The 27,589-nt window shown below is 47.3% G+C and overlaps 1 protein-coding gene across 2 annotated transcripts; it reads left to right on the forward strand.

Moving 5' to 3' along the window:
• The first annotated feature begins 601 nt into the window (after positions 1-601).
• On the forward strand, positions 602-27,571 carry LOC142578870 (uncharacterized). 2 transcript variants are annotated; one of them, XM_075688525.1, is made up of 4 exons: positions 605-906; positions 20,803-20,878; positions 22,224-23,356; positions 24,964-27,571. In XM_075688525.1, exons 3-4 carry the CDS (start codon positions 22,263-22,265, stop codon positions 25,247-25,249), a joined length of 1,380 nt encoding a protein of 459 aa, XP_075544640.1. In that variant the 5' UTR covers positions 605-906; positions 20,803-20,878; positions 22,224-22,262; the 3' UTR covers positions 25,250-27,571. The 2 variants fall into 2 exon arrangements, with proteins under 2 accessions (XP_075544639.1, XP_075544640.1); XM_075688524.1 differs by lacking the exon at positions 20,803-20,878 and having other exon boundaries at positions 602-906.
• Positions 27,572-27,589: the final 18 nt, after the last annotated feature.

Here is a 27,589-nt window from a genome sequence, read left to right on the forward strand (position 1 = left end):
ACGCTTCAGCGGCGAACTAAACATACATCAAAACGACTATACAGCAGCTACGACCCCGAATGGCGGTTCGGAGGAAATTGCCTCTGACGGCCACGGCCACGCCTCCTTCTGTGGTAATGGCGTTGGCTACTCCAGTACAGGCCTCGCGGGAGCACGTGGTGCCTCACCGCGCTCTCGAAAACCGCAAAGCCGCTGCAGGCGCGTTGCGCGTCCAGCGGAACAAGCAGCTGTACAGCTCGCCCTTGCCTGGACGATGTCTCGTAACCTATCTGCTCACTACAGGAGATTAAGAAAAAAGAAAGGTCTATGGCTGACGTTACTTTTGTTCCTTTTGCATGTGGTGTTTTGCAAGCGACTGCCGGCCGAAGAACGGGAGAAAACGGCTCGAAATAAGCAGAAAGAAAGCCGACGCTCGCAGACGGGTTACGTACGCGGCTTACACCGTTAGGCCTAGTGTTGCCGACGGCGAGCGGCGGCGCGTGCCCTTTCCCGTCGGACGCCCTCGCCAGAGGTTCCATCGCAGTGTGGGCAGCAGCGGGGTTCTTTTTTACGCTCCTCTTTTTATCCGTACACGCAGCCAGGCAAGGTCGCTGCACGCACACTCGCACGCACACAAAGCCTCGCCGACTCACGCGCACGCAGGCACTTCCTGCTCCACAGGTGCGAGGCGCTGGCTGCTGCGACGGCAGCCAGCCTTGGTCGGTCGGTCGCGCTGCGCGAATAGGCGCCCTCTCGGCAGCTCGCACGCACGCTTGCTCTGCCGCGCCGCTGGCGCCGCAACGACGCAGCCGAATTCGATGCCATGGCGACGCTTCGCGTCGCGTTACTTCGACGCTGAAGAAATTCCTCGCTCTGGACTTTACCGCCATGGTCGTCTGCCGGCTTCTGGAGCAGGCACCTCTGCAGGTGAGTATTGACTCGGCGATTCGCGCGGTGCGGGCTGTTCTCTGCGCGACGCAGCGTGGCAGCGTGGTTGACACAGCGACGCGAGAGGGTGCAGCAGACGACGCGTTTCTGCGGCGACGCGCGTTTGCTTCTCGATTGAGCTTGGTCGACGGACTCCATCAGCAAACACCGCTGTTCTGCATCAAAGTCCGCCACACAAGGCACCCTTAACGCGAATGCCTGAGGATGCGTTAAGCTAGGCTGTAGTCTTGCCCGCATGAGAGTGCTGTTGCTCCACGAATGTGTAGTCGCTTTTCGCTTCTGATTAATTGTTAATCTTCTGTATAACACACAGACAGTAACTTCTTTAATTACCATCCTCCTAGCATACGGTACCTCTTTTGCTGTGTTTCACTCGAACCAAGAATGAATACGTGTAGACGACAGAGCTCAGAGCCGCAGCAGGCCGCAGTTTAACGCACCACAGCAGCGACATCTGTAGTATTGCGCGCTCAGCACGTTGGCGCCAAACGTATCCGCAAACGCCGACGCCAGTGAGCGAATATTCCTCGCCTGCTTATGTGCCCTTTGTGAAAGTAGACGCCAGAGTGACATTTTTAACGGTGCGCCATCCGTGCGACCCATGCACGGGCATCAAGGAAAGAACTCTGCGCGCGTTCCACGCATTGCGCGCACGGCTCCTCCTTGGCAGCTAAAGCGGGCACGCGGACGAGACGTTCTTATGCGCCTCTTTCTTTCTTTTTTACTTTTTCCTTTTGCGGACACGGCTTTACCTATGTCTCTTAACGTGTACTCGAAGCGGCTGGATGCCTACCGTACACTATATGGCGTCCTTGAGACGGCGGGACAGATTGCGGTTCTATATGCGATAACGCCGTTGCTTTAATGCGTACCACCGGCGGGGGCAGCCAGCGAATAAACTATAGCGTGAGGGGCAGCGTCTAAGGCTGAATCCTGGCGTACGGCTGTTGCGTTGGCGCTATACCATGGTCTGCAGAGAACGCCTACTCGGCATTGCGCGTCGGCCTCGCGCACGAATATGTATGGGCGCCTCTTAAAGAAACGTCGGCGCGATTAGGGAGCAGCGAATGGATTGCAGTTGTGCACTGCACCAAGAAGGAGCGACAGAGAGATGCACTCGAGTGAAGACTAGAGAGATCTGTCGGGCGGGTGTCGGCACGCCTATGCTAGGCGCGACTGAGCGCGAGCTCCATGCATCATATATCCGCGGTGAAGCGAAATCTATATGTTTTAGTGTTCGCAGCATCATGCGTATCGGTGCGATGGGTTGCGTGATGAAGCGAGTTCCTTAGCGCAGTCAGTGAGCCGCTGTTCTTGCTGTTTCCGTGAGTCGCGAACGGTGTAGTGATATCACTTGCACTATAGTTCTGCTATGTTGCATTTATCACAGAAGGGCGGGGGAAGAAATTGTTGCGGCAAGCGGGGCAGGAACTTCTTTAATTTTGCTACAAAACTTGATTAATTTTCAGGAGACGGTTTCATGGAGGTCTATCCGCCCAGACCATGAAGCACACTTTCAGCTATACATTTACCACCCCAAGGCCTCTGCATTGCACGCGCCCTGAGTCATCGTAACACTTGTAAAACTTCGCATCAAGATCCGGTTAGCTCGTGTGACCGTTCCTCGGGAAGCAGACGCGAGACAAATATTAGCATACCCGAAGATCTAGCGATCCGTAGATGTCCAATTAATTAATTAATTATCACTTATTTAAATAGCACGCCAATTTTTGAGACATTTGCCCTGTGGGTGTAGTTTCGCAAATGTTCGAACTAAGGCGGTCTGTTCAGCACGGAAAGACCTACTTTTCCGACATGTCAGTCGTTATTGCTCATGATTCCCCCCCCCCCCTTTTCTTTCTCCCTTTTGTAATGGAGACGTGCGCACTGCGCTTGCATTATGGCATGCACCCACATATGTCGATCGTCACGTGCCCTTCTGTGGGAGCACGCAGGTCGTGGTTATTTCGCTGGGGCGAGAGTATATTGTTTGCAGAGCGAATCCATAGCGTTTTGTCCTCACAGGTGCGTCCTGTCAGGAGCGAGCAGCCAGCCACACACGGCTTCGCTTTGTTGAAACGGAAACAAGCGGCGCACACACACACACACACACACACACACACACACACACACACACACACACACACACACACACACACACACACATATATATATATATATATATATATATATATATATAGCGGAAAAATGCAAAGAAGAAACGGCGAGAAAGAAACTACGCATGGTGACAGACAGGACAGTGTATTCGCTCGCGAAATAGAGCGCGTCACGTGGGCACCTTGACACGGAATTGTATCCGTTTTTTTCAGCTTCTAAGCGGACAAAACAAAAGGTGCGGTCGACCCAAACAGAAAACGCGTAGAGACGTGCAGTCATGGCGAACTTCGTCATGCAGTCGCTGAAGGCACCGCTGAAGGCGCGGTGGTGTCGTCCATGTGTTTATGCTAAGCGTAGAATTTCCTTTGTGGCGATATCAATTATAAGGACATTCCAGCCGCATTTCTGCCCTCGCCGTCGGCGTTGCCGTGAGGTTACGTGTAAGGTCCAAGGGCAATAAAATCGTCGTCGCGCACTGTGCGCTGTATGTGCGAGTGAAAGCATGCGAGGGTGAGCCGGCAATTGCGGCTCAATGTCGCTCACGCATGCGAGGGAAGCGGGGAGGAAGCGCGCCGTCTTCCGTCGTGCGCAAGGAACCGGTGGGAGAGGGGGGGGGGGGCGTTCTACACCGGGCCGCTGTATCTTGAAAGCCATCTGCGATGGGGCCAGAGTCCGGCCGCGCGCTGTGTTTTCGCGGCTTAGTTCGCGTTGGGGGGGGGATGCGAGACGCAGCACGAAGTTCAATTCGCTCGCTGCTGCTGCCGTGCTTCCTCGCTCCAGCGTTTGGACAACTGGTTTCCGCGGTCATCGATTGAGATGTGCTCATGTTCGCTTGTGCGCGCATGACACCATGCTTGTTAATTTAGTCAGTAAGCGAACGTTTGCAAGTGTATACGGCCGATAAAGATACTATCCTTACTTGGTATAGCTAGCTTTCCACTAATTTGTTATCGCAATCGATGTTTCGCCTTTCGGCCGTAGTTGCGACTTCCTTTAAAATACGAAGCTATTTGTGGGTATATCTTCCACAATCAAAACACCATGTTATTAAACGACCCCATAGATGAGAATGAATAAGGCTATTCCACTTGACGCGATGCCAGCACTGGAACGTCAGTGCGAGAAAGCGACACACGCAACACGGCGCTGACATCAACAGCAGCGCCATGTTGTGTCGCCTTTGTCTCGTGTCGCATTCCCTATTGCTGGCATCGCATAATGAAAAACCAACAAAGCCGAACGCAATGCGTTAGCAGCCTTTCACTGACGACGCCGGCGACTCGCGCGCGAACGTCAATCCATGAACTGCGGCTTTGCACGCGCACCTTTGGTTGTGTAGCCGCGTATGCAAGCAGCAGAAGTCAAGCCCTGGCTTTGATGTTCAGCCGTGAAAGAGACATATGTGTTGACGTTTGTCTCTGTTACACGTAAGGAACGAAGAAAGCGGCATTGCTGATAGTTTTGTGCGCTTCAACAAATCCCGGGTAGTCGGGAATGTACCGCAAATGTATTTGGCGCTCGTATTGTTTGCCCAACGCAACTTAAGTTGCCGACTAGTGGACGAAGTCGAAAGTTACTTGAGGGCTGTTTCTATTTAACCGCAAATTGTAACGTTGGCGACAAACGTTTACTTTAACGCAGTTAACTAAAAGCGATATATAAATATATCCGGGTGACAGAAGTATAACGCTGCTCCGAGCAAGAGTAAAGCATATTACCAACACTAACTAGGCATAATTTACGTTCGTATAAAAAACGTGCCGAAAAACATTGAAAGGCGTATTTATGTTAGAATGAACGGTATAATTGACACATATATTCGTTAGGTATCAAATATAGTTGATGTATTACAAGCGGCTTCGCCGTAAAACAAAAGCAAGAGAAAACTGCCCCCGCCCCCCGCCCTTTCCTCGGACCGCTTAAAATAGTTATTTCTGACACAAGCCAACAATATAAAGTAAACGTAGTTCTATACTTGCGCTATCGCGCCCCCGGTTCCCCCTTTTCCTTAAAGCCACAACACAAACTGGGCCATGTCTGAATACAATTTGAAGTGCCCTAATTAAAAATTTTAAGCATAATACATTTATTTAAAAAAGTAGTAAAGAACACTGCTTACGCACATAGAGCCTCTTCTTTGTTTGTTTGTCTCTTTTTTCTTCCTTTCTTTCCTTAACTCTTTCAAGCACAAAAGTTCACGTCTGTATTAAAGAAATTATTATTGTTGAAAGAAATTGGTACAGAGACTTGAAATGTTAAAGAACACCACTGCAATAAAAGCTTAAAGTTATTTATACAATCTTGAGTGGTCAACACATGTGACGACCGTGCTAGAACGGGTAAAACAAAAAAGAGAAAGCCCATGGGGAAATCGCAAAGCATGCGTCATTGATCATTGAACGTCCCATTGAACGTACGCCCCGAAGCAGGGCTGGGGACACGCCGTAATGGAGGGTTGCGGATTAATACTGACCACCTGTGGATCTCTAATGTTCACCTAAATTTAGGTACACAATAGATTTTGTATTCCGTCCCCGTTGAAAAGACAACGACGCTTTAGGAAATTTCATGAACCGTTTCTCGCACGTGCTGTCGCAGGCACTGTGAACCCTATACCGGAAAGCGTGTTTCGTAATCTGGGGCCCTATAACGTAAAACTATTCCAATATGTTTCTGTTCCAATCTCCTGACGTCGAATTTGCGTAACCACCGACGCCAGCACCGGGCGGTCACCCGCAGGGTTGTCTGAACAGACCAATCAAACGCTCTCCTCGTTCATAGGAGGTCACTTTTGTTTGCTTGAAAAACGAATAACATTGCCTACGCTGAGCGGCTTGTCGTATCTGATTGGTTGACAAGATGCGAGGAGAACGCTCAAGTGGAGAGGGATTCGATGGGGCAGAGCCAGTGCACTGAGAATCGATAACCGGATGAAGAGGGTGGTGCCGGCGTCTGCGATTGGTCGGCTTTCCCTTACCTAGCTTGTGATTGCTGGTCGAAAATCACGGCGGCATGCAAAGGAAGCTTAAGAATGACACCAAAACTGACCCTCGGCAAAGAAGAGTTGGCAGAATGAGGTGGTAAACGTGCCGAAAGGGCTCGAAAACGTTACACGGCCACTCAAGCAGCTTTATTATACGCAAATACACCCATGCTCTCAGGCAGGTGCGAGTAGCCAGCGTCTCAGCGATCGGCGGCAGCCATCTTTTATTACTTTCGGAACGGGGCAGCCTGCGGCTATTCCGAAGAAAATTCAGTTTTGTTTGGCATAATAATGCATCTTTATCTCGTGCACGTCACTTTGACGCGGTGAGTTTGTGCGGTTTTGTGACGTCGCGTGACAGGCAGGTGAAGTGGGTGCAGCCCGAAAACGTTTTACCAATAGCCGAGGGCTAATGGCGAAAAGGGGTCGAATCAGAAATGACTGTTTTCTTTTTTCTGTCAAATCATGCATAATAAGTGTGTACACATCATATCAGATGGGGAGGTATCGCGGTTTTCGTGACGTCGCGTGACAGACAGGTGAAGTGGGCGTGGTCGAAAAAAGTTTTTGACCAATCGTGGAGGGCTGATAGCAGTATTGGAATAGAAAAGTTTGGAATAGTTTTACGTTATAGCGCCCCTGTATCCGGCACCACCAGTGGCCACAGCGTCATCTAGCATCAGGAAGCAAAACCTGCCCATTTATGAACACCAACGTTGTCAAATGCCGCTTTCCGTTCGTGGCTGTAATGTGTCACACTTTCACACTTTGCTTTGTGCAGAAAAAAAGATACAGTGGTGAGAACCCGCACAGGCTTTTGTCCATTTTCTGTTCTGTTGTTGATTCGGATATAGCGCACCTACATTTCGTTGTTTTTCTATGAAAACTTACTGTTCCATGTACGCGCAAATGTCCCTCCAATGCGCGTTGTACCGCTTGCGTCATGTTCGGTGGTGCTCTGAGCTGTGTAAGGGCAAGCAATAAATGCGAGTTCTGGCGACAGTGATTGGGCATGTTTGGAGAGCATTTTGTCCGGACAAGAAAAAATACGTGCGTTTTGGTAACAGCAATGTGCGCTTCGAATTCACTTACATTGAATCGTCGGGTATCTGAGAAAAGGCGCCTTTGACAGTAGTAATGTTAGTAAAATCGATGTTGCAGATTTTGCTACCGAAACCAAGATACAACAGACTGTCGCGGTATATCGGCGATGGATAGTTTTTCTTACTTTGTAAATCTACTCACTGCGTCTGTTATGATCATCATTTTGAGCACAATTATCATTTCAAATAAGAAGAGTAGAAGGCGCCACCTACAGGCACCAGCGTCTTCTTGAATGCAATTAATATAGCAACCAATCAATAATTTTTAACGTGCCCTGGAACAACACTGATGTATGATTACATGAATAATAATACTAATAATAATAATACTAATAATAATAATAATAATAATAATAATAATAATAATAATAATAATAATAATAATAATAATAATAATAATAATAAATAGACCGCTGAAGCAAATACATATATGTATCCTGTAATCTCCTGTCCGTGGTTACTGTCGGCTGTAACATTCTGCCTGCCTCACCCGAACTTGCGTAATCCCAGCATTTTCTACGTGAATTGGGCTTGCACCTCTAGCGCTATAACACGTCTTGTAACACAACAAAATACCTTGCGTTATCATCTCGATATTTTCAGCTCTCGTATTTATTCTTTATCTGACTTAATTCTGCCTTTGATATAATTTAATTTTTTTGTTGCATCTTGAACCACTGTTCTTTCAGGATGTGTGTTTTGCTTTTCTGTTTTCTGCTCTTAGCGTAAATAAATGAAATGAAACGAAAATAAATGAAATGTCATGCCGCACGCATTACAAAAGACTATCCGTGGAGCGTCGCGGTGACTAGCACTATTTGGCTTAGCCCTGTAGTACAACATACGTGTATTAGTGGTACCCGAATTCGTTATAACCGTATTTCGCTGCATAGAGAGGGCATCGCTCCGACGTATCTCAGTTGCGCGTTCGCGTCGGCGACAAAGGGCGAGTTGAATACAGCAAACGTCGTCTGTATAGAGCCTCAAACGCGAATCGGCAACGGCTTTTCGCACGCAGCAGCTGTGTAACTCGTTATAACCGTATTTCGCTGCATAAAGAGGGCATCGCTCCGACGTATCTCAGTTGCGCGTTCGCGTCGGCGACAAATGGCGAGTTCAATACAGCAAACGTCGTCTGTATAGAGCCTCAAACGCGAATCGGCAACGGCTTTTCGCACGCAGCAGCTGTGTAACTCGTTATAACCGTATTTCGCTGCATAAAGAGGGCATCGCTCCGACGTATCTCAGTTGCGCGTTCGCGTCGGCGACAAATGGCGAGTTCAATACAGCAAACGTCGTCTGTATAGAGCCTCAAACGCGAATCGGCAACGGCTTTTCGCACGCAGCAGCTGTGTAACTCGTTATAACCGTATTTCGCTGCATAAAGAGGGCATCGCTCCGACGTATCTCAGTTGCGCGTTCGCGTCGGCGACAAATGGCGAGTTCAATACAGCAAACGTCGTCTGTATAGAGCCTCAAACGCGAATCGGCAACGGCTTTTCGCACGCAGCAGCTGTGTAACTCGTTATAACCGTATTTCGCTGCATAAAGAGGGCATCGCTCCGACGTATCTCAGTTGCGCGTTCGCGTCGGCGACAAATGGCGAGTTCAGTACAGCAAACGTCGTCTGTATAGAGCCTCAAACGCGAATCTGCAACGGCTTTTCGCACGCAGCAGCTGTGTAACGGGACGTAAATCGTCACAGCTTTATAGGGCTGTACCACGTGATGTCACACGGCGCGCACGCAGGCTCAGGTGCCAGAACAGCCGCAACGGGGGAGTGCGCGCAGTGCTTGCTCAGCCTGTTACGTGCAAACAGGATGTGTGTCGTAAGTGCAGTCGAGCAATAACTTCTTCGCGTCCTGATGATCAAGCAGCTTTTTTTTGTTTTGTTTTGATTTTTGATCTGTTTGCTTTTTGAATGCACTCTTTACTGTAAAGTAGAAATGCGCGAAAATTGTTCAGTGAATGTACTAATATAGTTGTAACAGGAAGCAATTGGCGTTGACGCGTTATGATGAACGGAACACATCGATTCACGTGCACCGCTCTCCGCATAAAGAAAAAGAAAAGAGAAAAAAAGTACGAATATTTTTTTACCTCTTTCTATCACAGTTAGTGGAAGCACCGCTTCCTTGCAAGAATATGTGCTATTTCAGTTAAAATGTACGTGATCTCCTGCTTTTTCTCCCTGTTTCGTGAAGCATAATGCAGTGTACTTTGTACCCGAGCCATATGCACTTTAGCAAACAGATTTTCAGTATTTCAGTGTTTGTATGTAGGCGGTAATAATCAGTTGGAAGGTACCATAACGAGCAAATACGGCAAATCAGTTCAGCGAAAGGCCGCAAGGTGGAGGAAACGTCAGGAAAGGGGAAATCTGTCATCCACCGGACTGTAGCGCGAAGCATCCGGCCCAGGAAGAATGATCTTTTTCCAACCGCGAAGCACTACTTCATAGAAATGCGTGTGGCTTTCCTTTGTAGCTTCGTGCTACAGTCGGCTGGACGACACTTTTCTCATTTGACTACGTACAAAGCGATAAGCTGAGTGAGCACTGCAGCTCGTACTGATGACACTCATTGCACTAGGCTGTAAAAATGCAGCGCAGCTTCGGTGAAAAGCTCGCAGGGCATCGCGTCATCGAACTCACAAATTTCATCGTCATTCAAGCAGCGTACCTTCAAATTTAAGGGTGGTCTCCGGAGGGTCTTCGCGCGCTTGGCAAGCAAATTGCATACGCCAGTTCTGAGGTATACTTGAATGGGTTCCTTGAATTAGGTTGGGGTTGGGGTGGGGTGTGGGGGTGCGGGGTGAAGTGAGGAATTCAAGAATTGAATTCGTGAATTTAGCGATGACAGAGCTCGAACTGAGCTGTGTAGTGGGACGCGCCATTCTTGTGTGTCCAGAGCTCCTGCCCCAACCGCTAAAGACTACAAAGTGTAGAAAACGTTTGGATAGCTGCTCGGTCAGACGTTATATATCGCTAGAAGTTTTCGTCGCGGCATCGTTGTCCATATTGTAGATATTCTTATCTTTAGAAGACATAGTTTCAGTTACATGCAAGTATTCATCCGTCATTTTCAAACAAACAGAAGAAGAATTGTGCGTGCATAAACTGGCGCAGTGCTTGTAGACCGGCTGTTATTAGCGTTAAATATTTCAAATGCGGCTAGATGCTAGCAAGAAAACGCGAGCGTGTCAGATATCATGGATATACTGCGTGTATAGCTACTCGCTTTTTTTGTGGCAGCGGAATCAACCTCCAGTGCCTCGTCTATGCTCTGCGCTTCACATGCGAATGCCGTGAACATGCGCTTTAAAGTTCAATACCGCATGTCAGGTCGCAGACCGAACAATCGCTCGCAGAAGGTGAGTCAGTGGCATTGACGGTCCGCTGCTGAGCGCGATGTCATGGATTCGATTTCGGACCACATACCGGTGAGGGGGCGAAATGCGAAAGAAGAAGAAAGAAAAGAAGTTGTCGTGTATTGAGCCTTCGATGCGCGTTAAGGAACGAACACGCGCGTCAGTCAACCAGGACGTTGGGAAAACGTGGACGTAGGAGAAGAGAAACGTCCTCGCAAATCCGCAGTAATACTCGGGTTGAACTTGGAAGCATCGCAAAGGCTGCGTTTCCATCGAGTTAAAGCGTGTCCTGGATGCGCGACGTCACGCAAGCAGTTATGATTCATGCAGGCGACCCAAATGTGACACGATGTCGCGAGGAGTCGACGGAGCGTTTAGCACCCTCTCCGCTAAGCGCAACGAAAGCCCTCTGACGCTTGCTCGACCGCGACGTGGACTTGTAGAACTTCTTGCGTCACCACCTCGCTCCTAAAGTCTCGGCGGTCTGATAGAGGATCTGGATCAAGCCCACGGCCGTCTACAAGGTGGCTCTAATTATACTAGGACGGGCCTTGCAGCGCTTCGCTGACACAATTTTTCGCGTGGTGAACGCGACCCCGTCGAATGTGTCTTCGAGCGGAGTCCTTGTTTGCTCCAGTTTCGGCTGCGCGGATCGGTATACAGAGAGTGGAGTGTATGGAAGCCAAGGGCACCGTCGTCGAGCTTGCTTGTTTTTTTCATAGGAATCCAAAGAAATTGGCATCTTACAGGGACGCGTATGTTCCTGGTCGCATAATATCACAAAGACAGGAATAACTACCATGTGGTGCGACTGTAAGAAAGACCCTCTCGAAAGCATACGTGCTTATACAAGCGTAGCGCGAGATCGATCTCTTCGACACATATGCGATAGAGAGAGCGAACAGTTATTGACGGTAAGACTAGTCCGGGCCGCCCCTTGTATAGGAGATTACATATAGGGCCTCATGTCGCGGAAGGGTCAAGTAATAATGGGCCCTGAATGTTGCGCCCGTGTGAGAGACAAGGGCAGCAAAAGTTGCACAAGTCATCACAATTGCTGTAGATACTGCGTGACGTGCAGTGGGTATCATCAAGGTGTTATTTCTAATAATTTAAAAGCCACTCAAGCTTCTCTTTATAATAAATCCGTTGTCATCCTGCATGGAATGTCTCTTAGTGACCGGCGATATAATTATAATGCTGTAAACTTCCCCTAAGCGGAGCTTGTTGCCTTGTCCCATTTCTATGAAACGCGTGAGAGGAGATACAGTGTTGCCTACTGGTGGCCACGCGGTCACAGATTTTCTCTCTCTCTCTCTTCTTCTTCTTTTTTTTTTCTGCTTGACGCCGAAAGCAAATAACGCAGGTTGCATTTTCCTGTGCTGAAGAAGGAGCAAGCAGTGGACCCATCTGCTTGAGACGGAGAGTGAACGAAAGCAATTACAAAAGCCATTGCTGCTCGTGCAGCCTGTGCCATTTCACCGATTACACATAGCGGCGCGGACTGCTAACGGGTTTCTGTTGGCTGCAATATGCATGACCCACAGTGTTGCCACTTTCCTAAGCGCTCCACAGTTGTACCCGACCGGTCCGAGATAATATATCATCTCTCAGTAACGTTTTGCGAGTCACCAGCTGAATGTCTTCCAACGCTAACGCTTATAGTAATGATCTCGCTCTAACATTTGGTAACCGCGGGCAGACTGATATAATATTTTTAGATCTATCAAAGGCCTTCGACCGGGTATCACATCGTAAACTCCTGAACAAACTACAACACACTCTCGTATTTGGCAGTATAGTAAACTAAATAAGAGCTTATGTTTCATGCCTACAGCTATTCGTTGAAATCGAACGTCAGCAATGTGATTGGGTATATAGAGGTGTCATCCGGAGTACCACAAGGGACAGTCCTAGCACCAATTCCCTTTTTACTATACGTCAGTGACATGGCAAATAGCATGAAATCAACGGTGCGTATGTTTGCAGACGACTTGATTATATATAGGGAGATTAGGAACCATAATGATCAAGTAACGCTAAATTACGAACTTTCGCAAGCAGCAAATTGGTGTCAGGCATAGCAAATAAAGATTAATTTAAATAAGGCTGTTTTTTATGAAAATAAGCCGAACGAAAGACCCCCTAGAATTTACCTATACATGGTCGGGTAGCAGAAATTGAAAATCGTCCACGATTGTAAATATTTGTGCATTATTCTATCATCTCATTTTAAATGGCACAAACATGTGTCACACATATCTTACAAAGCATTTTCAGCACTTTGTTCGCTTAAACGCGCTTTAATATATGCCTCGCCTGACACTGATTAAAGCACTGGCATGATGGTATAACAAGAGAGAGAAGTAAACTTTATTGGAGGCGTAAATTAGTAGTTGAGACCCTGGCAGAGAAGCTAGCGTGGATGCCATGTGGCCGGGTCGCCAGCACTTTGCCAGCATGACTTGGCATTCTGGGTCATCCGTCTTGATCGCACACTCCCAGGCCTCGATCGTCGGGGATCGCCGAAGAATCTTCCTAGGCGGGAGGTTGGATGGGCACCCTCAAAGTGTGTTATCTTGGTCTGCGGGTAGTGCTTCGCAGTGCCTGCAGTTAGGCTTGAACTCTTGCGTGGAAATTTCAGCCAACATTTTGGGGCTTAGCACGGATCGAGTCTTTACCCGCCGTAGACTCGTGGCCTGCTCCCGGGAGAGAACCGTGCTCGGGAACAGATACGCTCTGCGCGAATCCTTGTAGAATTGCGCGAGTTCGTGATAGGTGAGGATGGGTTCAAGCCGGCCATCCGGGTCGAGCGATCCCACCTCTCGGTCATCTGCTGCTCGGGCGGCTAGGTGAGCTGCTTCGTTACCCGGGATACCTGCATGAACTGGCACCCACATTAGGTGGATATTGTCCTAGGGTGTGAGAAGTCTGCTTGCAATGGGGCCGATTGCCCCAATACAGTGACTTCTTATGGACGATTTAGAGTCTGACACAACGAATTTAGCATCGAGTAAGGACGCGCCCATGGCAATTGTGGCCTCTTCCGTTTCCACAGTGTAGGACGTGTTGACCGTGGCGGAGCGAATGGTCCGACCGCTGCCATTAACGGCAGCCATTGTGCAACGGCCATTGCCCGTGCAAGGCATGATTTAACAAGAAGCATGGAGAGGTTAGCCTGAACGCGCATGCTATACTCCTACTATGCAGGTGAAGAAGTTTCGGTTTCGTTCACAATGCGAAACAGTGATGCGATAGTTGGCACAAAGCTATTTGCCTAAGTCTTGCACTGTTTCTTGTAGTATCGGTTGGAGTGAACATCCCCCGATGTGCACTAATACCTCCTTCTAAACAGAAGAAGAAGAAAACCTATAACTTTAATTTCGAATCATCCTCGTTTGTTCAGGTGGCGCTCACCGGTGGTGAAGATGTGTAGAGACACGACGTTTTCTTCCACCTCGTTCCTATAACTCTCCATTGGCTTATTACAGCTGGCTTCGTTTGAATTCTTTCCCGTGGGTGCTGGTTTATGGATAAGCTGCAGAGCGTGCCGTCAGCCAATCATTCTTGCAACAGTGGCAAGTGCTCAAGAAGCCAGATACAGTATTCTCTGCTGTAGCATCTTCTGTATCATCGGTGGAGTGCCTGAGAGCGAAAAATAAAAGTGGCTGAGAGGTAGAATTTTGTATTGGAAAATTGTTCGTCCATAGTTCAAATTCTCGTGAAAGACTGCGGCTTTTTTTTTTTTCGTTATACACTTATCGCAAAGCACTTTGGGATTAAAGCGATAGACACCGGTGTACATCAAAACCACCAGGCGAGTCAGCCCATAACAACTCTACTGTTGTAAAACTGGTGAAATATGACGCAGACACAGGCTCCGTGAACACAGATACTCGGAACTGATTACAACATCTCACCGACTCCTGTGGCGGCACGTCACAAATGATTTCGTGGCGCAACTCGCAGGCAGAGGTTGTCCACGTACCAAGCATACCCTGTATATCGCTTGGGGCACGAATAACGAGACACCTTTATTGTAACCCGTCTAGCGGTACCTGTGACCTGTGTCGCGGTTATGTGCAGAGATCACATGCTGCATAACCTCGGGAACACATCACGCAGGGCACAGTGTGTCTAGGCCGATAGCTGAACACCTACGAGCAGCAGCATTGCAATCTACAATTTACTTTCCCCCGGACCCCTACACCGCCGCTACAGAAGATAGTGCGACAGAGGAAAGATGTGACAATAAGCGGAGTTAAAGGGTGAGTTTCTAATATCAGTAACTGATGAAGCGTCGATAGATTACATTATCAAGCAGTGACAACTGATTTCGTAATTGCAATAATTAATATCCGATAGGGGCGTACGATATCTGAAAGACGACGTAGTGGGTGTTCCTTACCCTATGTATTTGTTTGTGTATCTCAACTTAAGAATTTGTTTATTTGAATTCTTGAATTCCGGGCGCAATAATGCGGTCTCCGAAGCCGGAGCACATTCCGACGCCGTGCGCTCCGCAGCAGAACGTCATATCCGCTGCGCCGCTGATGAGCGCAGAGGCCAGAATTGGCTCTGTCATACCATTCCTTCTCCTGGTTAAACGTGCACATGGTTTTAAACATAACTACAGGTTCTGCAATATGAAAACCAGCGTTGTGTTTCCCCTTGTTGTCTACTCATGTCTTAGCCTCAATTAATCACATATTAATTAAGTTAACGTTTATTAAACTAGGTAACATCTTATTGCGCTTACAACATTGATATCGTTTCCCTGGCATCGCCAATAACCCGCGAGGTCGTAACGCAAGCATTTGAACCTGTGGGTGAAATTAATTTCTACATTCAACTTTCTTTTTAGCATTTCTTCAGTACAGAGAGCGAGAGAGAGAGAAATGAGATGTGAAAGGTGGGTAGGCTAACCGAAAGAAATGCTGAGCTACGAAGGGCAAGAACCGCCTATTATGAAAAACATTTTTTTCCCCAATATTCCGAATAAGCACTCTGCTGCACCACGGAATACAGTAAACAGCGTTCTAGGGCGTCGGAAAGATTATACATTACCTGAGCAAAGAGCTCAAGATGGCAAGACCTATATCGGCCAGCTGGGCTTTTGCGGACTTGTTTAATAAACATTTCGCTGGAAGCATTGCGCCTGCTAGTAGTTCACGAGGACTAAACTGGCGCTTGCGCTGGAAGTGTGCTCCTTGACCCAACAGATGAAGCTGAAGTATACAGGACATTTATGTCCAACACTTATGGCGCCACCTTCAGGCCCACACCTATCTTACTCCTGCACGTCTTGCCCTCTTCCACCCCGGGACGCACTCGTCGGCTTGCCGCTTATGTGACGGCTCCCGCGCCGATTACGCTCACGTCCTATTCTCCTGCCCGGCACACTTGCCCCCTGCCTCTTGGCCCTTAAGCAATCCGCAGCAGTGGGAGGCTGCTTTGTCCAGCACCGAGCCGGATATCCAACTCCGGCTGGTGAACTGGGCGGAGGACGTCGCGACTAGGCATGGCCTGGACGCCACAACCCGCAGCCTGAAGGCCGCCCACAACGCTGCTTTTTAATTTGTTTTTACGTTTGGCCTTCTCATCAATAAAAGTTTTTCACCACCACCACCAGACATCGCTAACTTCCAAATTAGACCAATCAAATACGTACTCATGTAGCGCATTTACTTGCGTATATGTTGTCCATAGGATCCGGAGAACTTCCGAGTGATATGAAAAATTCTAGGTGCTCAGTTATACAAGATTGGAAGTGAAATAAACTGAAAAAAATTATCGATCGATATCTATCATACCCATATTTGCAAAAGGGTTTGAAAAAATATTGCGTTATAGGTTTCATAGTTATTTTGATAAGAACGAAGTATTTTCAGCTTCACAGTACGAATTTAGAAAAGGAAGATAAACTGAATCAACATTATTAGAACTAAAAATATGTGTGTTGAAAAATGTGAAAAATAAACTGTTAAACCTTGCTTTATTTATTGAGTTTAGCAAAGCCTTTGGTTCGCTTGACCAAAAAATTTTAACGCATAAGATGTAAGCCCATGGTGTTCGTGGGAAAACACTTTAACTTATCAAATCATATCTATAACAAATAGAAGCCAATGTGTTTGTATTAGAAAACACAAACCATCCTTATTGCCTGTAATTACAGCTGATAGCCCAAGCAAGCGTGTTGAGACCTCTCTCTGTCAATTCTTACATAAGTATCATAGTCGGTATTGATAGCAGAGTAAAATTTATTATCTGCGCTGATGCTTGCAGCATGCTAATATCTGGTACTGATGGCAATGTATTAGCAACTGAATGTAATGAAATATCAGACAAGCTTTATCGTCGGTCCTCATCAAACCTACTTAAATTTAATCCTGCAAAAACAAAGGCATTGGTATTTCGTGCAAAAAAAAAAAAAATTGTGAAAACAGAGCAGGGTATAAAGTGCGCTCATGACGAAATACAGGGCATTTCACTTCAAGTGGAGCCAAGCTTTAAAAATATGCAAACGCCACGTAGCTGGACCGAACCAAAGTAATGCTGTTTGCCGTCGCTTGGAGATACTCAGATTATTTTTTTAATTTTTTTTCATTCTGTCTGATTAGATAATTAGTCTTAATTAACGAACTTCTCGATTATTATAATTAGATGAAAAGTGCCAATTAGAGAATTGTAGAGCAACATGAGAAACTCCGGATACAGCTTTCCGTTGCTCAATACGTGCTACATAAAAGTTTTTCCGAGCGTGAAAGAAGCCCGCGAATACACGCAATGTGCCTCGAGCGGCCAATGTGCGTGCATTCGCGGGCGTTGTATTGGAATACGACCTCCCCTCAATATTGAATATTTATAAAAACATCTGCAAGTTAACAAAATTTCAGCTACGACGTCATTTTGTACTAAATGACAGGTTGCGTTTCTTTTCTTTTTTTTTTGTAAATGTTTACAATGTTACGTTTTTTTTATAATGACTGTACATGTCGCCAGATTCGTTCTTCAAATTTTTGAAATGATTATTTGTGCTTCCTGTCTTGTATTTAAAAACTTTTGAAGACCTTCACGCTGCTCTTTTTGTATTGTGATTCGCTTTGTTCTTGCACCAATTATTTTTGTATCTTACATACCATTTCGCTGTGTCTGCCTTGTTGTGGTTACTATGGTCCCTGTCGAGCTGTTCACACAGCTTCTAGCTAAGGTAACTAGCCAGAACTATCTAGTAAATTAAGTGACTTGAAGAATTGAACAAACATCCAGTTTGCTACACTGCACAGGGGAAAAGGTAAAGGGAGACAGAGAGAAGAAAAAGAACACGACAAATTAGAGAGAAAGGGAAAGAATGCCAGGGAAAGTGCAAAAAGCTGTCAAGGTGCAGCTCGACGAAGTGTTTGGCTCATCTTTTTGGAAAAACAAAGATATACAGATAAAAGTACAGCTGAACGACAAATTCTTTTTAAAACTTCAATCAGACACACAATAGAAGCAGCACACATCATTAGGACTGCTCCAGACAGAGGCAAACAAACGCTGGGCGACTGGCCAGAAAAACACCAAGACAAAAATAACAGAACACTTAAATGGAAAGTAGCACAAAGGCATGAATATATATATGTACGCAGACTAAAAGGCACAGGAACTGACAAGTATATACCTTGTGATTACACACATCAGCAGTATAACATGTATTATTATTTGGAATGGCAATGGAAGTCCGCACAGCGTATATATGTATATATTATTGTTGTATATACTTATTATTTTCACATTTATTACCGCAGTCTTCGTTTACATTTATGTGTTTCTTAGCAAGAGCGTTTTGTTTTTCTTGTATAGCTACGGCACTGTAGTCCATGTCACTGCTTACGTATGTCGTCTTTACTATTTATTGCTTTGTATCACATAAAAAGTTTGCTAAAATTCATCAGTTCATCAGTGCTGTATTAATTTGATACTAGTTGAAGATTTCGTGTCGCGAATTTTAAGTGCAATCCGTGCCGGGACAGCTGCTGTCTGTGAATCTGATCAGCGAACGTATGTGAAGCTCGCGAGTTCTTCGCGAATTCATTCCTATCACATCGTTGATACGCGGCGGCGGACAGCTCGAAACAGAAGGTCGGATCGAGAGTAACGTTGTCGACGTGTAAAAGTTGGGTGGCTCTTTTCTAATGTGTCTGACCGACCATGCCCAAGTCACACTTTGCTAATGTTATCGGGTGCCTGTACTGCGCTGTCAAATTCGGAGCAACCACGCCATGAAGGTGCACCTAAAATGTTGAAGATACTATGAAAGACAACTCACCTACATGGATACGTTGGAGAATTCAACCAAAAAACCGTAGCTACGCATCGCGTACGAAACCTTATAAAAGAAATATAGTGTGGCACCATATGCCACATACCTGATAATTTCATATGGTCATATGAGAACACATGTGAAATATATATGTCCATATGACAATATTGAATATGCGCCATATGAGTCATGTGAGATATTTTTGTAGGAAAAAAACGCTGTTCGAATGTCTTGCATGAAGGTGACCGAGTTTCTTTTTTTTTCTTTTTTTAAAATATTTTACATGCGAGTGGCATATGGGGTCAAACGTTAGAACACACGGAGTTTTGGGACATGAGGCCCAATAGAGGGGGGGGGGGGGGGACAGGCAGGTGAAGCAGAGGAGTACTGTGATTTTACCTATCCAACTGCGCTCGATCCACATGCTTTCCAGGCATCGAGCAACTGAAGAGAGAAAGGGATAGGAAGACACTCTTGGAAATAAACAACGCTAGATCCAGTGACATCGGTGACGATGAAACATATCTAGATGTACATTTTTATTGGGTTGGTACATTAAAAAAAGAAGAAAGAAAAAATGGTAAATAGTAATGAATATGGAGCCGTACGTGCCACCTTGATTACAAATGAAACGAAACATTAAAGAATAAAGGTAATGAAATGTATTGAAGATTGATACAGTGTAAGCATCATAGATAACTGGTTCTATAGCATTTGTAGAAACTAATTTGACTGCATTTACGCGAAGTACTCCGCTATTTCTAAAACCGTGTGAATACCTTGTTGGAGCGCGAAAGAATCCGAGGTGGTCCAAATTAATCCGGAGGCCCTCACGGCGTACCTCATAATCAGATCGTGGTTATGGCACGTAAAACTCGAGAATTTAATTATTTAATTTATTAGAGCGCGAAAGGGCTGCGAGGAATTGTCAGGTCATGCTTGTTTACGTCTGTCTACAGATTCGTGCTCGGCATGTGCATGCCACGGAGGTAGTGTTTTCAAGGTCGTGTTGAATCATTGGCCTGACTAAGCGTTAGGAAACTTGGGTTGCGGGTGGTTAATTGGTCATTTAAGTTACACGGACCGCAAACAACAGGTTCGCGAGCCGTGCGTTTGTAGCCGCTGCCCCGTAGGACACACCTCACTCACGGCAGGAAGTCCACAAACGACGTTGTGAGAAATGGGAGTAAGCTCGTTGGGCCTTTGGTTTGCTTTGACCTCAGCGTTTTGCGACACGATGATAAAAAGTTTTACAGCCCGGTGATTTCTACCTATTGACATGGCTAAGCGAAAAGGAGCAGTCGGCGTCGCTCTTGGTCGTCCTCACAATTTGCGAAAGACAAGTTTAATAATAGGTAGGAAACACCGTGGAATCGTTTGTGTGGCAGCAGAATCTCAAGCACTCGTACTTTGTAGATATATCACGCTATGCCACGCCCGTTTCCCTCAGCACAAACAAGCGGCGTGCATCGCCACCGGCGTCGGTGAAACGGCATTAAAGCTCCGCGGGTATGCAGCAGCAGTAGCGTACAGATGTATGCCTGCGCGAAACAATGAGAGCTAAGCCATGCGCCGCGTGTCTACGGGGACACGAGCGAGGAGCGAGGACGACCGAAATGGAAACGCGGGAGTGCGCATTGCATGCACTCAGTCGCCGGATACGTTCGCATCACACGCTCGGCGGGACGCCGTTCCGCGTTTGCGCCACACGGTTACCGCAATTTCGTCCCTGGCGGGTTCCAGCTGGAGCATGGCGCGCGTAACGCATTGTGTGACTGGCTGCACTGCATGCACGAGTTGGAGGACGAGGCTTCGAGGGAATTTGCTCGGCGCCTGCCATGTATCTTTTGAGCCCCCGCCGTGTAAACGAGGCGACGTATAGACAGCCCGATTAGCGCTTATCTGGTAGCCATGGATACATGCGCGAGTGGTCTTTGCTCTTCACTCCTCGAGCCAACAATACGTGTTCTCTCTCACCCTTCCTCGTATTCCTCCAGGACGCGTTGCGATCGTGGCCCAGATAAGCCGGCCCGCTCTTGTGACCGCCTGCTGACAACACCCGGCGTTCTCAAGGCAAGAACTCTTTTATTTCCCTGTGCCCAACTTTTCCAGAAAACGGCAACCACTCCTTGCTTTCCGCGGACTAAAGAGCCCTGGCCGTACGTAGCGTAAATCGCGCTGTTCGAGTGAGCCTTCCTCACGCGTCGAACGGATCGATCTAACCACATTTTCGCTTTGCCAACACTTCGCACCTATAGCTCGCGACGCAGTACGTTCAACTTTCATGACTCCAGCGTCCGCCCAACGCCGGCATCGATACTAAACTGAGGACAAGGAGGCCGGTGTGCGCGACGTTTAATCGAGGCGGTTGAAGGAGTGCCTTGTCATTTGTCGCGAAGATCGGGGGGGCGCGAGAGCCCCCCGCATGTACGGAAATTGCATTGCCGTTCGCAACCTCTTGGGAAGTCTGTCGGCGACAATCGCGGTGTTTTTATGTCTAGCTGACCTTTTTTTTTTCAGTCGTTCTTTCTTTTTTTCTCTTTTTGGCGTCGCATAAACACTACGTTAACATAGAAAAACTGAAATTATAGTACAATATACATGCGATATACAGCAAATGCGGCATGGGAGGCGACGTGTTTGTCGTCGACAACTTCCTGACAGAAATTTTAGCTCTGCCCACGCGAGTGCTTGTCGCACCAGGCGTGGGCCAGATTAAGAAAATAATTCTGAAAGTTGGCCTACGTACATTGTTCTCTCGTGTATACATAAAGGATTGACTAAAGAGAAATTGTTTTGCTGTTATTAGGCTCAATTTAGAATTTATGAAACTTATTTTGGACGTTCAGAGTCCAATTGTTGCTAGTATACATACAGTTTTCTTATATGATGATCAAGATATCTCGTCAACGTAAATATGACCAAAACACTTCCTCGTAGATAAAGAAACTGCTAACGGTTTGTTATTTAGCCTAGTTTCGTCGTATTTCCATTTCCGTTAAATGCTTTTAAACGGTTTGCCGGTTTATTCGGTTACTACGGAAAATAACCTTTTAAAAAGTAGACAAATGCTGAGTTTAGTTAGGGGACGTGTACTGGCAAGCCACAAGAAGAGTTGGATTTTTCCTACGGCGAGGAGAAAAGTGGTAGGTCAGCGTAGTGAATATGTCAAGGCTGTCGCGATCAGATCGACCAGCCTTTATCGAAACCCGTACTCACCTTCTCAGCTGTGGTTTTACTTTGCTTACTTGTTTCTTATTGGCATCGGGATTACGGTTCCATTTTGTTGTGTTTCAGGGGCACAGCAGCATACGGGTAGACAAAACTGTGTTTATTGCATGACCACTTCATTGAGGTTAGAAGTTGCTTCTCACTGGCGTGGTCATTTCAATTTTAGCCATCTTCAATTTTCTTGCAGGACTCTAGGAGCCGAAAGCGAAGGCTTCCAAGCGCCGGCATGGCTCGCCATTACCTAGTCGCTTCAATCGTCGCCCTCGTGGCGTCGTCTTGCCAAGCCAACACTAACGTGCTGCGCGCCAGCTGTTTGTGGAACGAGTCCCAGGAAAAGGAGAGTTCCGTGCAGGTGGACTGCTCGCGAAAGGGCTTCACCATCGTTCCCGCGGGCAGCTACTGGCCGCCAAACATCTACAAGATGGATCTGAGCCACAACTTCATCAACCACCTCACAAACCTGGAACCGTCAAACGTCTCGGTGCTGGACCTGCACGACAATCGCATCGCCATCGTAGAGCCGGGTGTGTTTTCCGCTTTCCCGCAACTTCAGTTCTTGGACTTGAGCAAGAATTCGCTCGCAAGTCTTCACGCGGACGTCTTCGTAAACATGACGAACCTGCGAGCTTTGAACCTTAGCGGGAACAAACTAATGCACCCGCCTACTGAACTATTCAGGCCGTTGGTGTCCGTGGAGCAACTGAACCTGAACAATAACCCGCTGCGGTACCTGGAGATCGGGCTGTTCAAGCTGCCCAACCTTGAGCGTCTAGAACTGTCGAACATCGACGCTCACTCGCTACCTGACGGCATCTTTCACGCAACGCCGCGCCTCGTTTATTTGGACCTGTCCGGAAACTCGTTTGAGAAGGTGCCTTCCAGTGCTTTGCGAAGCGCTGGGGGTTTGAAAGTTCTAGTCATGTCGGACAATCCGGTAGGCACGCTTGGTTACAACTCCTTCTTCAAGCTGCAAAATATCGAAGAACTCTATGTGGAGAAAATGAAAGAGCTAGAGGCTGTCGAAGGCGACGCCTTCGTCTATCAGAAGAAAATGAGGTCTCTGTTCTTGGGAAACAACCCCAAGCTGAAGAGCATAGACCTCGACATATTTGGCGTGTTCTGGCGCGTCGAGCCGGCGGCCAACTGGACCCTGCGAGAATTTTATCTGCAGAACAACAACATCCAGTACCTGGACGAAGATATTGCACCGTGGAAAGAATTTGAGATCTTAGACCTCCAGGGAAACCCCTGGGCCTGTGACTGCAATAATGCTTGGATTCGAAGGTTGCCACTACAAAAGGAATTGACAGTCCAGCTGAGGTGAGTAAATAAGTGCGCACGATTAAGTAGAGCTGAAATTTCGTGCTGCATCAGGTGTGACGCCTACCTGACGTTGCTACGTAGACGTACAATTCCGAAGCTTAGTCTTCTATGCATAGTTACGTACAGTCAAGATGTACAGCGCAAATTCCCCTTTTTGGTGTTTGAACGAGAATAGTAAGGGAATTCAGGGGTTCAGTTTTCTTTTTGTTAATCACAACCGTTAGAAGAATCAGGGAATGAAGCCAGGAAAAGCATGCGGAGAATTCATTGTTAGGTTTAATTGAAATGTAGAAATAATGAGGACAAGAGAAACGAAAGTGGACGAAAAGAAATCTTGCCGCAGGTAGGAGCCGAACCTAGATCCTCCGGATCAGTCGTGCAGTACTTTGCCAGTTTGGCTAACGCGGTGCCGTCCTCTCGTCTGCTTTCTCTGGTATTTGCGTATATTTATGTACAAGACTATATAGCTGAGAGTGTTAGCCAGTGCCGCTTGCGGCCATGGCAGTGGATGTGGGACATTCTTTTAACCGCAGGCGTCATGATTTGTTCTTTAAAGTGTAGTGCTAAACTGTAGTAACTTCCGCAGAAGTTACTTTATGGCGAGCTTGCAAAATGCAAGAAATGAAAATAGAAGGTCACGGAATTGCCTTATTGTATTAGACCCCTTTCGAGTAAAGGTGAATTCTTTCGGCATAGAGCTAGCGGCCTAGCGCCGAATTCTCCACTGTGCCCACATGTACAAACCTAAGAGCGAAGCAAAATATAGGCCGCAGCCCCTCGGAATGCGGCAAACCTTTTGGCGTTATCGGACGGCCACAATTTCCTGGTGGCTGCATGATATCCGCACCCTATACATAGCCACCACCTGAGCCTGTATCAGTGGCGTAGCAAGGGGAAGGGGGGCGTAGCGCACTGGGCACGTGCATCCCCCCCCCCAGAGAACAATTTATGGATACGTCATTGGTCTCTCTGTATTGACTAGAAAAATATGTGCTGTCCTCAGTGAAGGAAAAACAAAAGCATAACGATGTGACTAATCGCCCATTGAAATTCGTTGTTTTTGGCGTCTTCGTAATCAGTCGCGCCTCTACAGCACACCTACGCGAACCCACCTCGACTCACTCCGGCTCAATCTCATACGGAGGAAGTCCTCTCACTCAAACTCAGTACCAAACACTTAATGAGTGAGTTAGCCGACCTATGCTCTGCGTAGTCAACGCTCCATCATGAGCGCACCATCGGATTCATCTCGGAGTAAAATAACATATCTTTTCCCGTTCTTCCTTCTTGTTGTTGGTGGCGTTGATGCTGCTGTCGTGTTGCCGTTAAATGTAAGAAACGTAAATAATTGACATATTTACCAGCGAACAAACTTGTACTTAAGCATCTTTTTCTTGTGTATTTAATTTCTTTTATTAGCTACCCACCCCTTATGTAATATCCCCAATCCTGGGGTCCTTTAAGGTAATAAAGTGGAGTGAAGTGAAGCGAAGAAACACTAAAGAGGTGGGTACTGAAAGGCGAGAAATTGAAATTACCCTTATGACGTCCTCATCGCAGCAAGCCGAGCGCTGTTGTGTTAACTGGTTTGACTTTCTGCGCAGGTGCGGAAGCCCAACCAAGTACGAGCACGAGCCCATGCTAGAGGTGCCCGACGAAGTGTTTGCTTGCCCGAGCTTGCGTGTAGAGCGCGAACACAGCAGCACTTTCCGCACGGGGGTGCTGGTTGTGGGGGCGCTCAGTATAAGTGCCATCTTGTTGTCGGCCATCTTGCTGATCAAACGGAAAAACCTCTACCAGCGGTTCATCTCACGCAAGAACAGGAACGGTAGCGTGTACTACGTCAAGGCGCACACAAACCCCGTGGACGGATTCGATCCGAGCGTCTAGCGGCGGACACTTCTCGTGTTTGTACAGACTGTGTGTCGAGTTGACGACGCCGGCGTTGCGAAGGGCACCGGCCCTGGAAACAGATTCTGCGAATGCTGCTTACGACGACTGAAAGAGCCGCCGTGATCGGTGCGCGACGCAAGCCAGAGCTACCGCGGTACGGATGGGACTATACTTTGCGTGGTGTCACGGGCAACGCTTCCTTGCGAGTGGCGTAACTGTTGGAAGTTCTTAGTGTGACGAAAAGGTTACGCGTACATGGCACGGCATGACGTAAACTACTTTTTGAGAGATGTGTGACGTCTTCAACACAGCGTAAATGCTGCGTCATGTCGTGGTATCCTTGCAGCGTCTTGCCTAATTGAGCAGGAAAGACTATTCACCTTGTCCGCTTTCCCTACAGGAGATTCCTTCTATGTCTGAAGACTGACAAAATGGCGTGGTGTCGACGGTTTTGAACGATGGCGGTTTGGTGAGACGGTAAGGACCTTTGAACCATTTTACAGCGATCCAACCTGGTGTAGTGACTGTCATTCTTGCTACAGTGCTGTTTTCGTCCAGTTCATAATACGTGAATTGTCTCGATTAGCCACCGATGGCACAGTCCTCTAGGCGGGAACGAGACAACAGCGATTTGAAGTACACTTCCACGGTTTCCTTCAACCTTCGTGGCCTCGTAACGGTATCCTATCATGACGCAAATCACGACAAAGACCGATGTGATCGCGACAAGTACCGATGCAAAGTGAAGTCAAACTGCATCGGTATCTGGAGGCTTGCAGATGGCAAGCAAACAATCAAGCTACTAGTCCTTGCCGATCAACGGCGTTTCAATGAGATCCCACTGCTATCCGGCTTATAAATGAAGTCTTCGGAAACTTAGTGCGGCAGCGATCAGACAGGGAGATTCTCAAGGCTGGAATTTCTAGAATGAACAGTGGCTGCTACACGAAAGACTTTGCCTTTCCACACAGCATGTCAAGATATGATTTTACATCCCTGAATCCCTGCAAAGTGGTTTGCAAATCAAGCTGACTTGTCACGCATGTCATGAGCCTTCTTTTGTTATTGCGCACATTCACCTGTTAGACTAGACACATGCTTGTCACTTGGCCTACCACTAGAGTATTCCTGCGCTTATGTATGATAGAGTTTAAGTAAGAGAACATAGTCAATTTCACGTGGCGCTGTGCAGCTGACTTGTTCTCGCACTATAAGAATAGCATGGCTGGTCAACAGTGTTGTCTCCTTCAACTAAATATATGTCATGCGTATAGCGGTGTAGAAGCCAGACATAAACGCGCACTTCTAGCCGCCGTAAACAGTACTTGTCTGTCAATGCGAAACCTAGGACGGAATTCAGTAGCAAGAAAATTGGAACAAAACAGAATGGCGGCGTATCTCTATGCGTAGAAGAGCTGATGTGGCTGTTTTCGTGGAAACGCGAAACGTATGCTTTACGCAGACCTGGCTTGTTGCTTCGCACGAAGGGCAAACGACGAGACCGTGAGTACACGAAATGGGGACAAACGCACGCGCCTCCACTCCCGTTGTCATTGGGGCATAAACGCCCCCTCTGCGCACAGCGTGCAGACATTGTCTGCACGGCAACAGCCTGCAGCTCGAGCCGCGACTAAAAGGCAGCGAGCGATGAGCGGCGACCCCACGCAACGTATTTCCGACACATTTTAGCTGTGGCATAGTCCCGCTTTGGCAAATACATTTCATGTCACGTGATATAACACTATTAGCATGGCTGAAGTGCGTACCATGGGGTATCCTTACGCATCGGCAACCACAAGGTACAGTCAACCACAACAGTTTACGGACCATGGGATCTCAGGGAAACGTTTAATTTCCGAGAAGCCTGCAGCAGCAGCCAGTAAAATCGCACATCAGTGTCTTTCGCAAATACTAGTAGTGGCTAGAAATGCTAATACTATGCTGCGTTGTGATGCAGAGGAGATATTCAGCTTTTTCTCAGATCCCGTGGTCCGTAAAATTTTGTGACCGACTGTACATTCGGGCCACGGTTACGGCGAGTACTACGCGGTGTAGAGTACGAGTACGCCGAAAATATGGTCTGTGTGAGCTTTTTGTTTTTAAAAGATTCTGTGAGACGACCGGCGCATACAGGCACTAGTAACACGTGTTCAATCTTTACCCGTTGCATAAATCAGTGCTAGTGCTAAACTTTGAAGCAAACGCCCCGCTCAAGCATTTGGTTCGATGCTGTGCAAGTATGTTTGATCTCGCCTGCCGAGGCCATGCTGCTTCCTAAAGCAAAATTTAAAAATGGTGCACTCAAGTCAGACTTCATTGGCACTTGCCGAAGAACAT

This window comes from Dermacentor variabilis, chromosome 4 (genome assembly GCF_050947875.1).
Source record: "Dermacentor variabilis isolate Ectoservices chromosome 4, ASM5094787v1, whole genome shotgun sequence".
NCBI lineage: Eukaryota > Metazoa > Arthropoda > Arachnida > Ixodida > Ixodidae > Dermacentor > Dermacentor variabilis.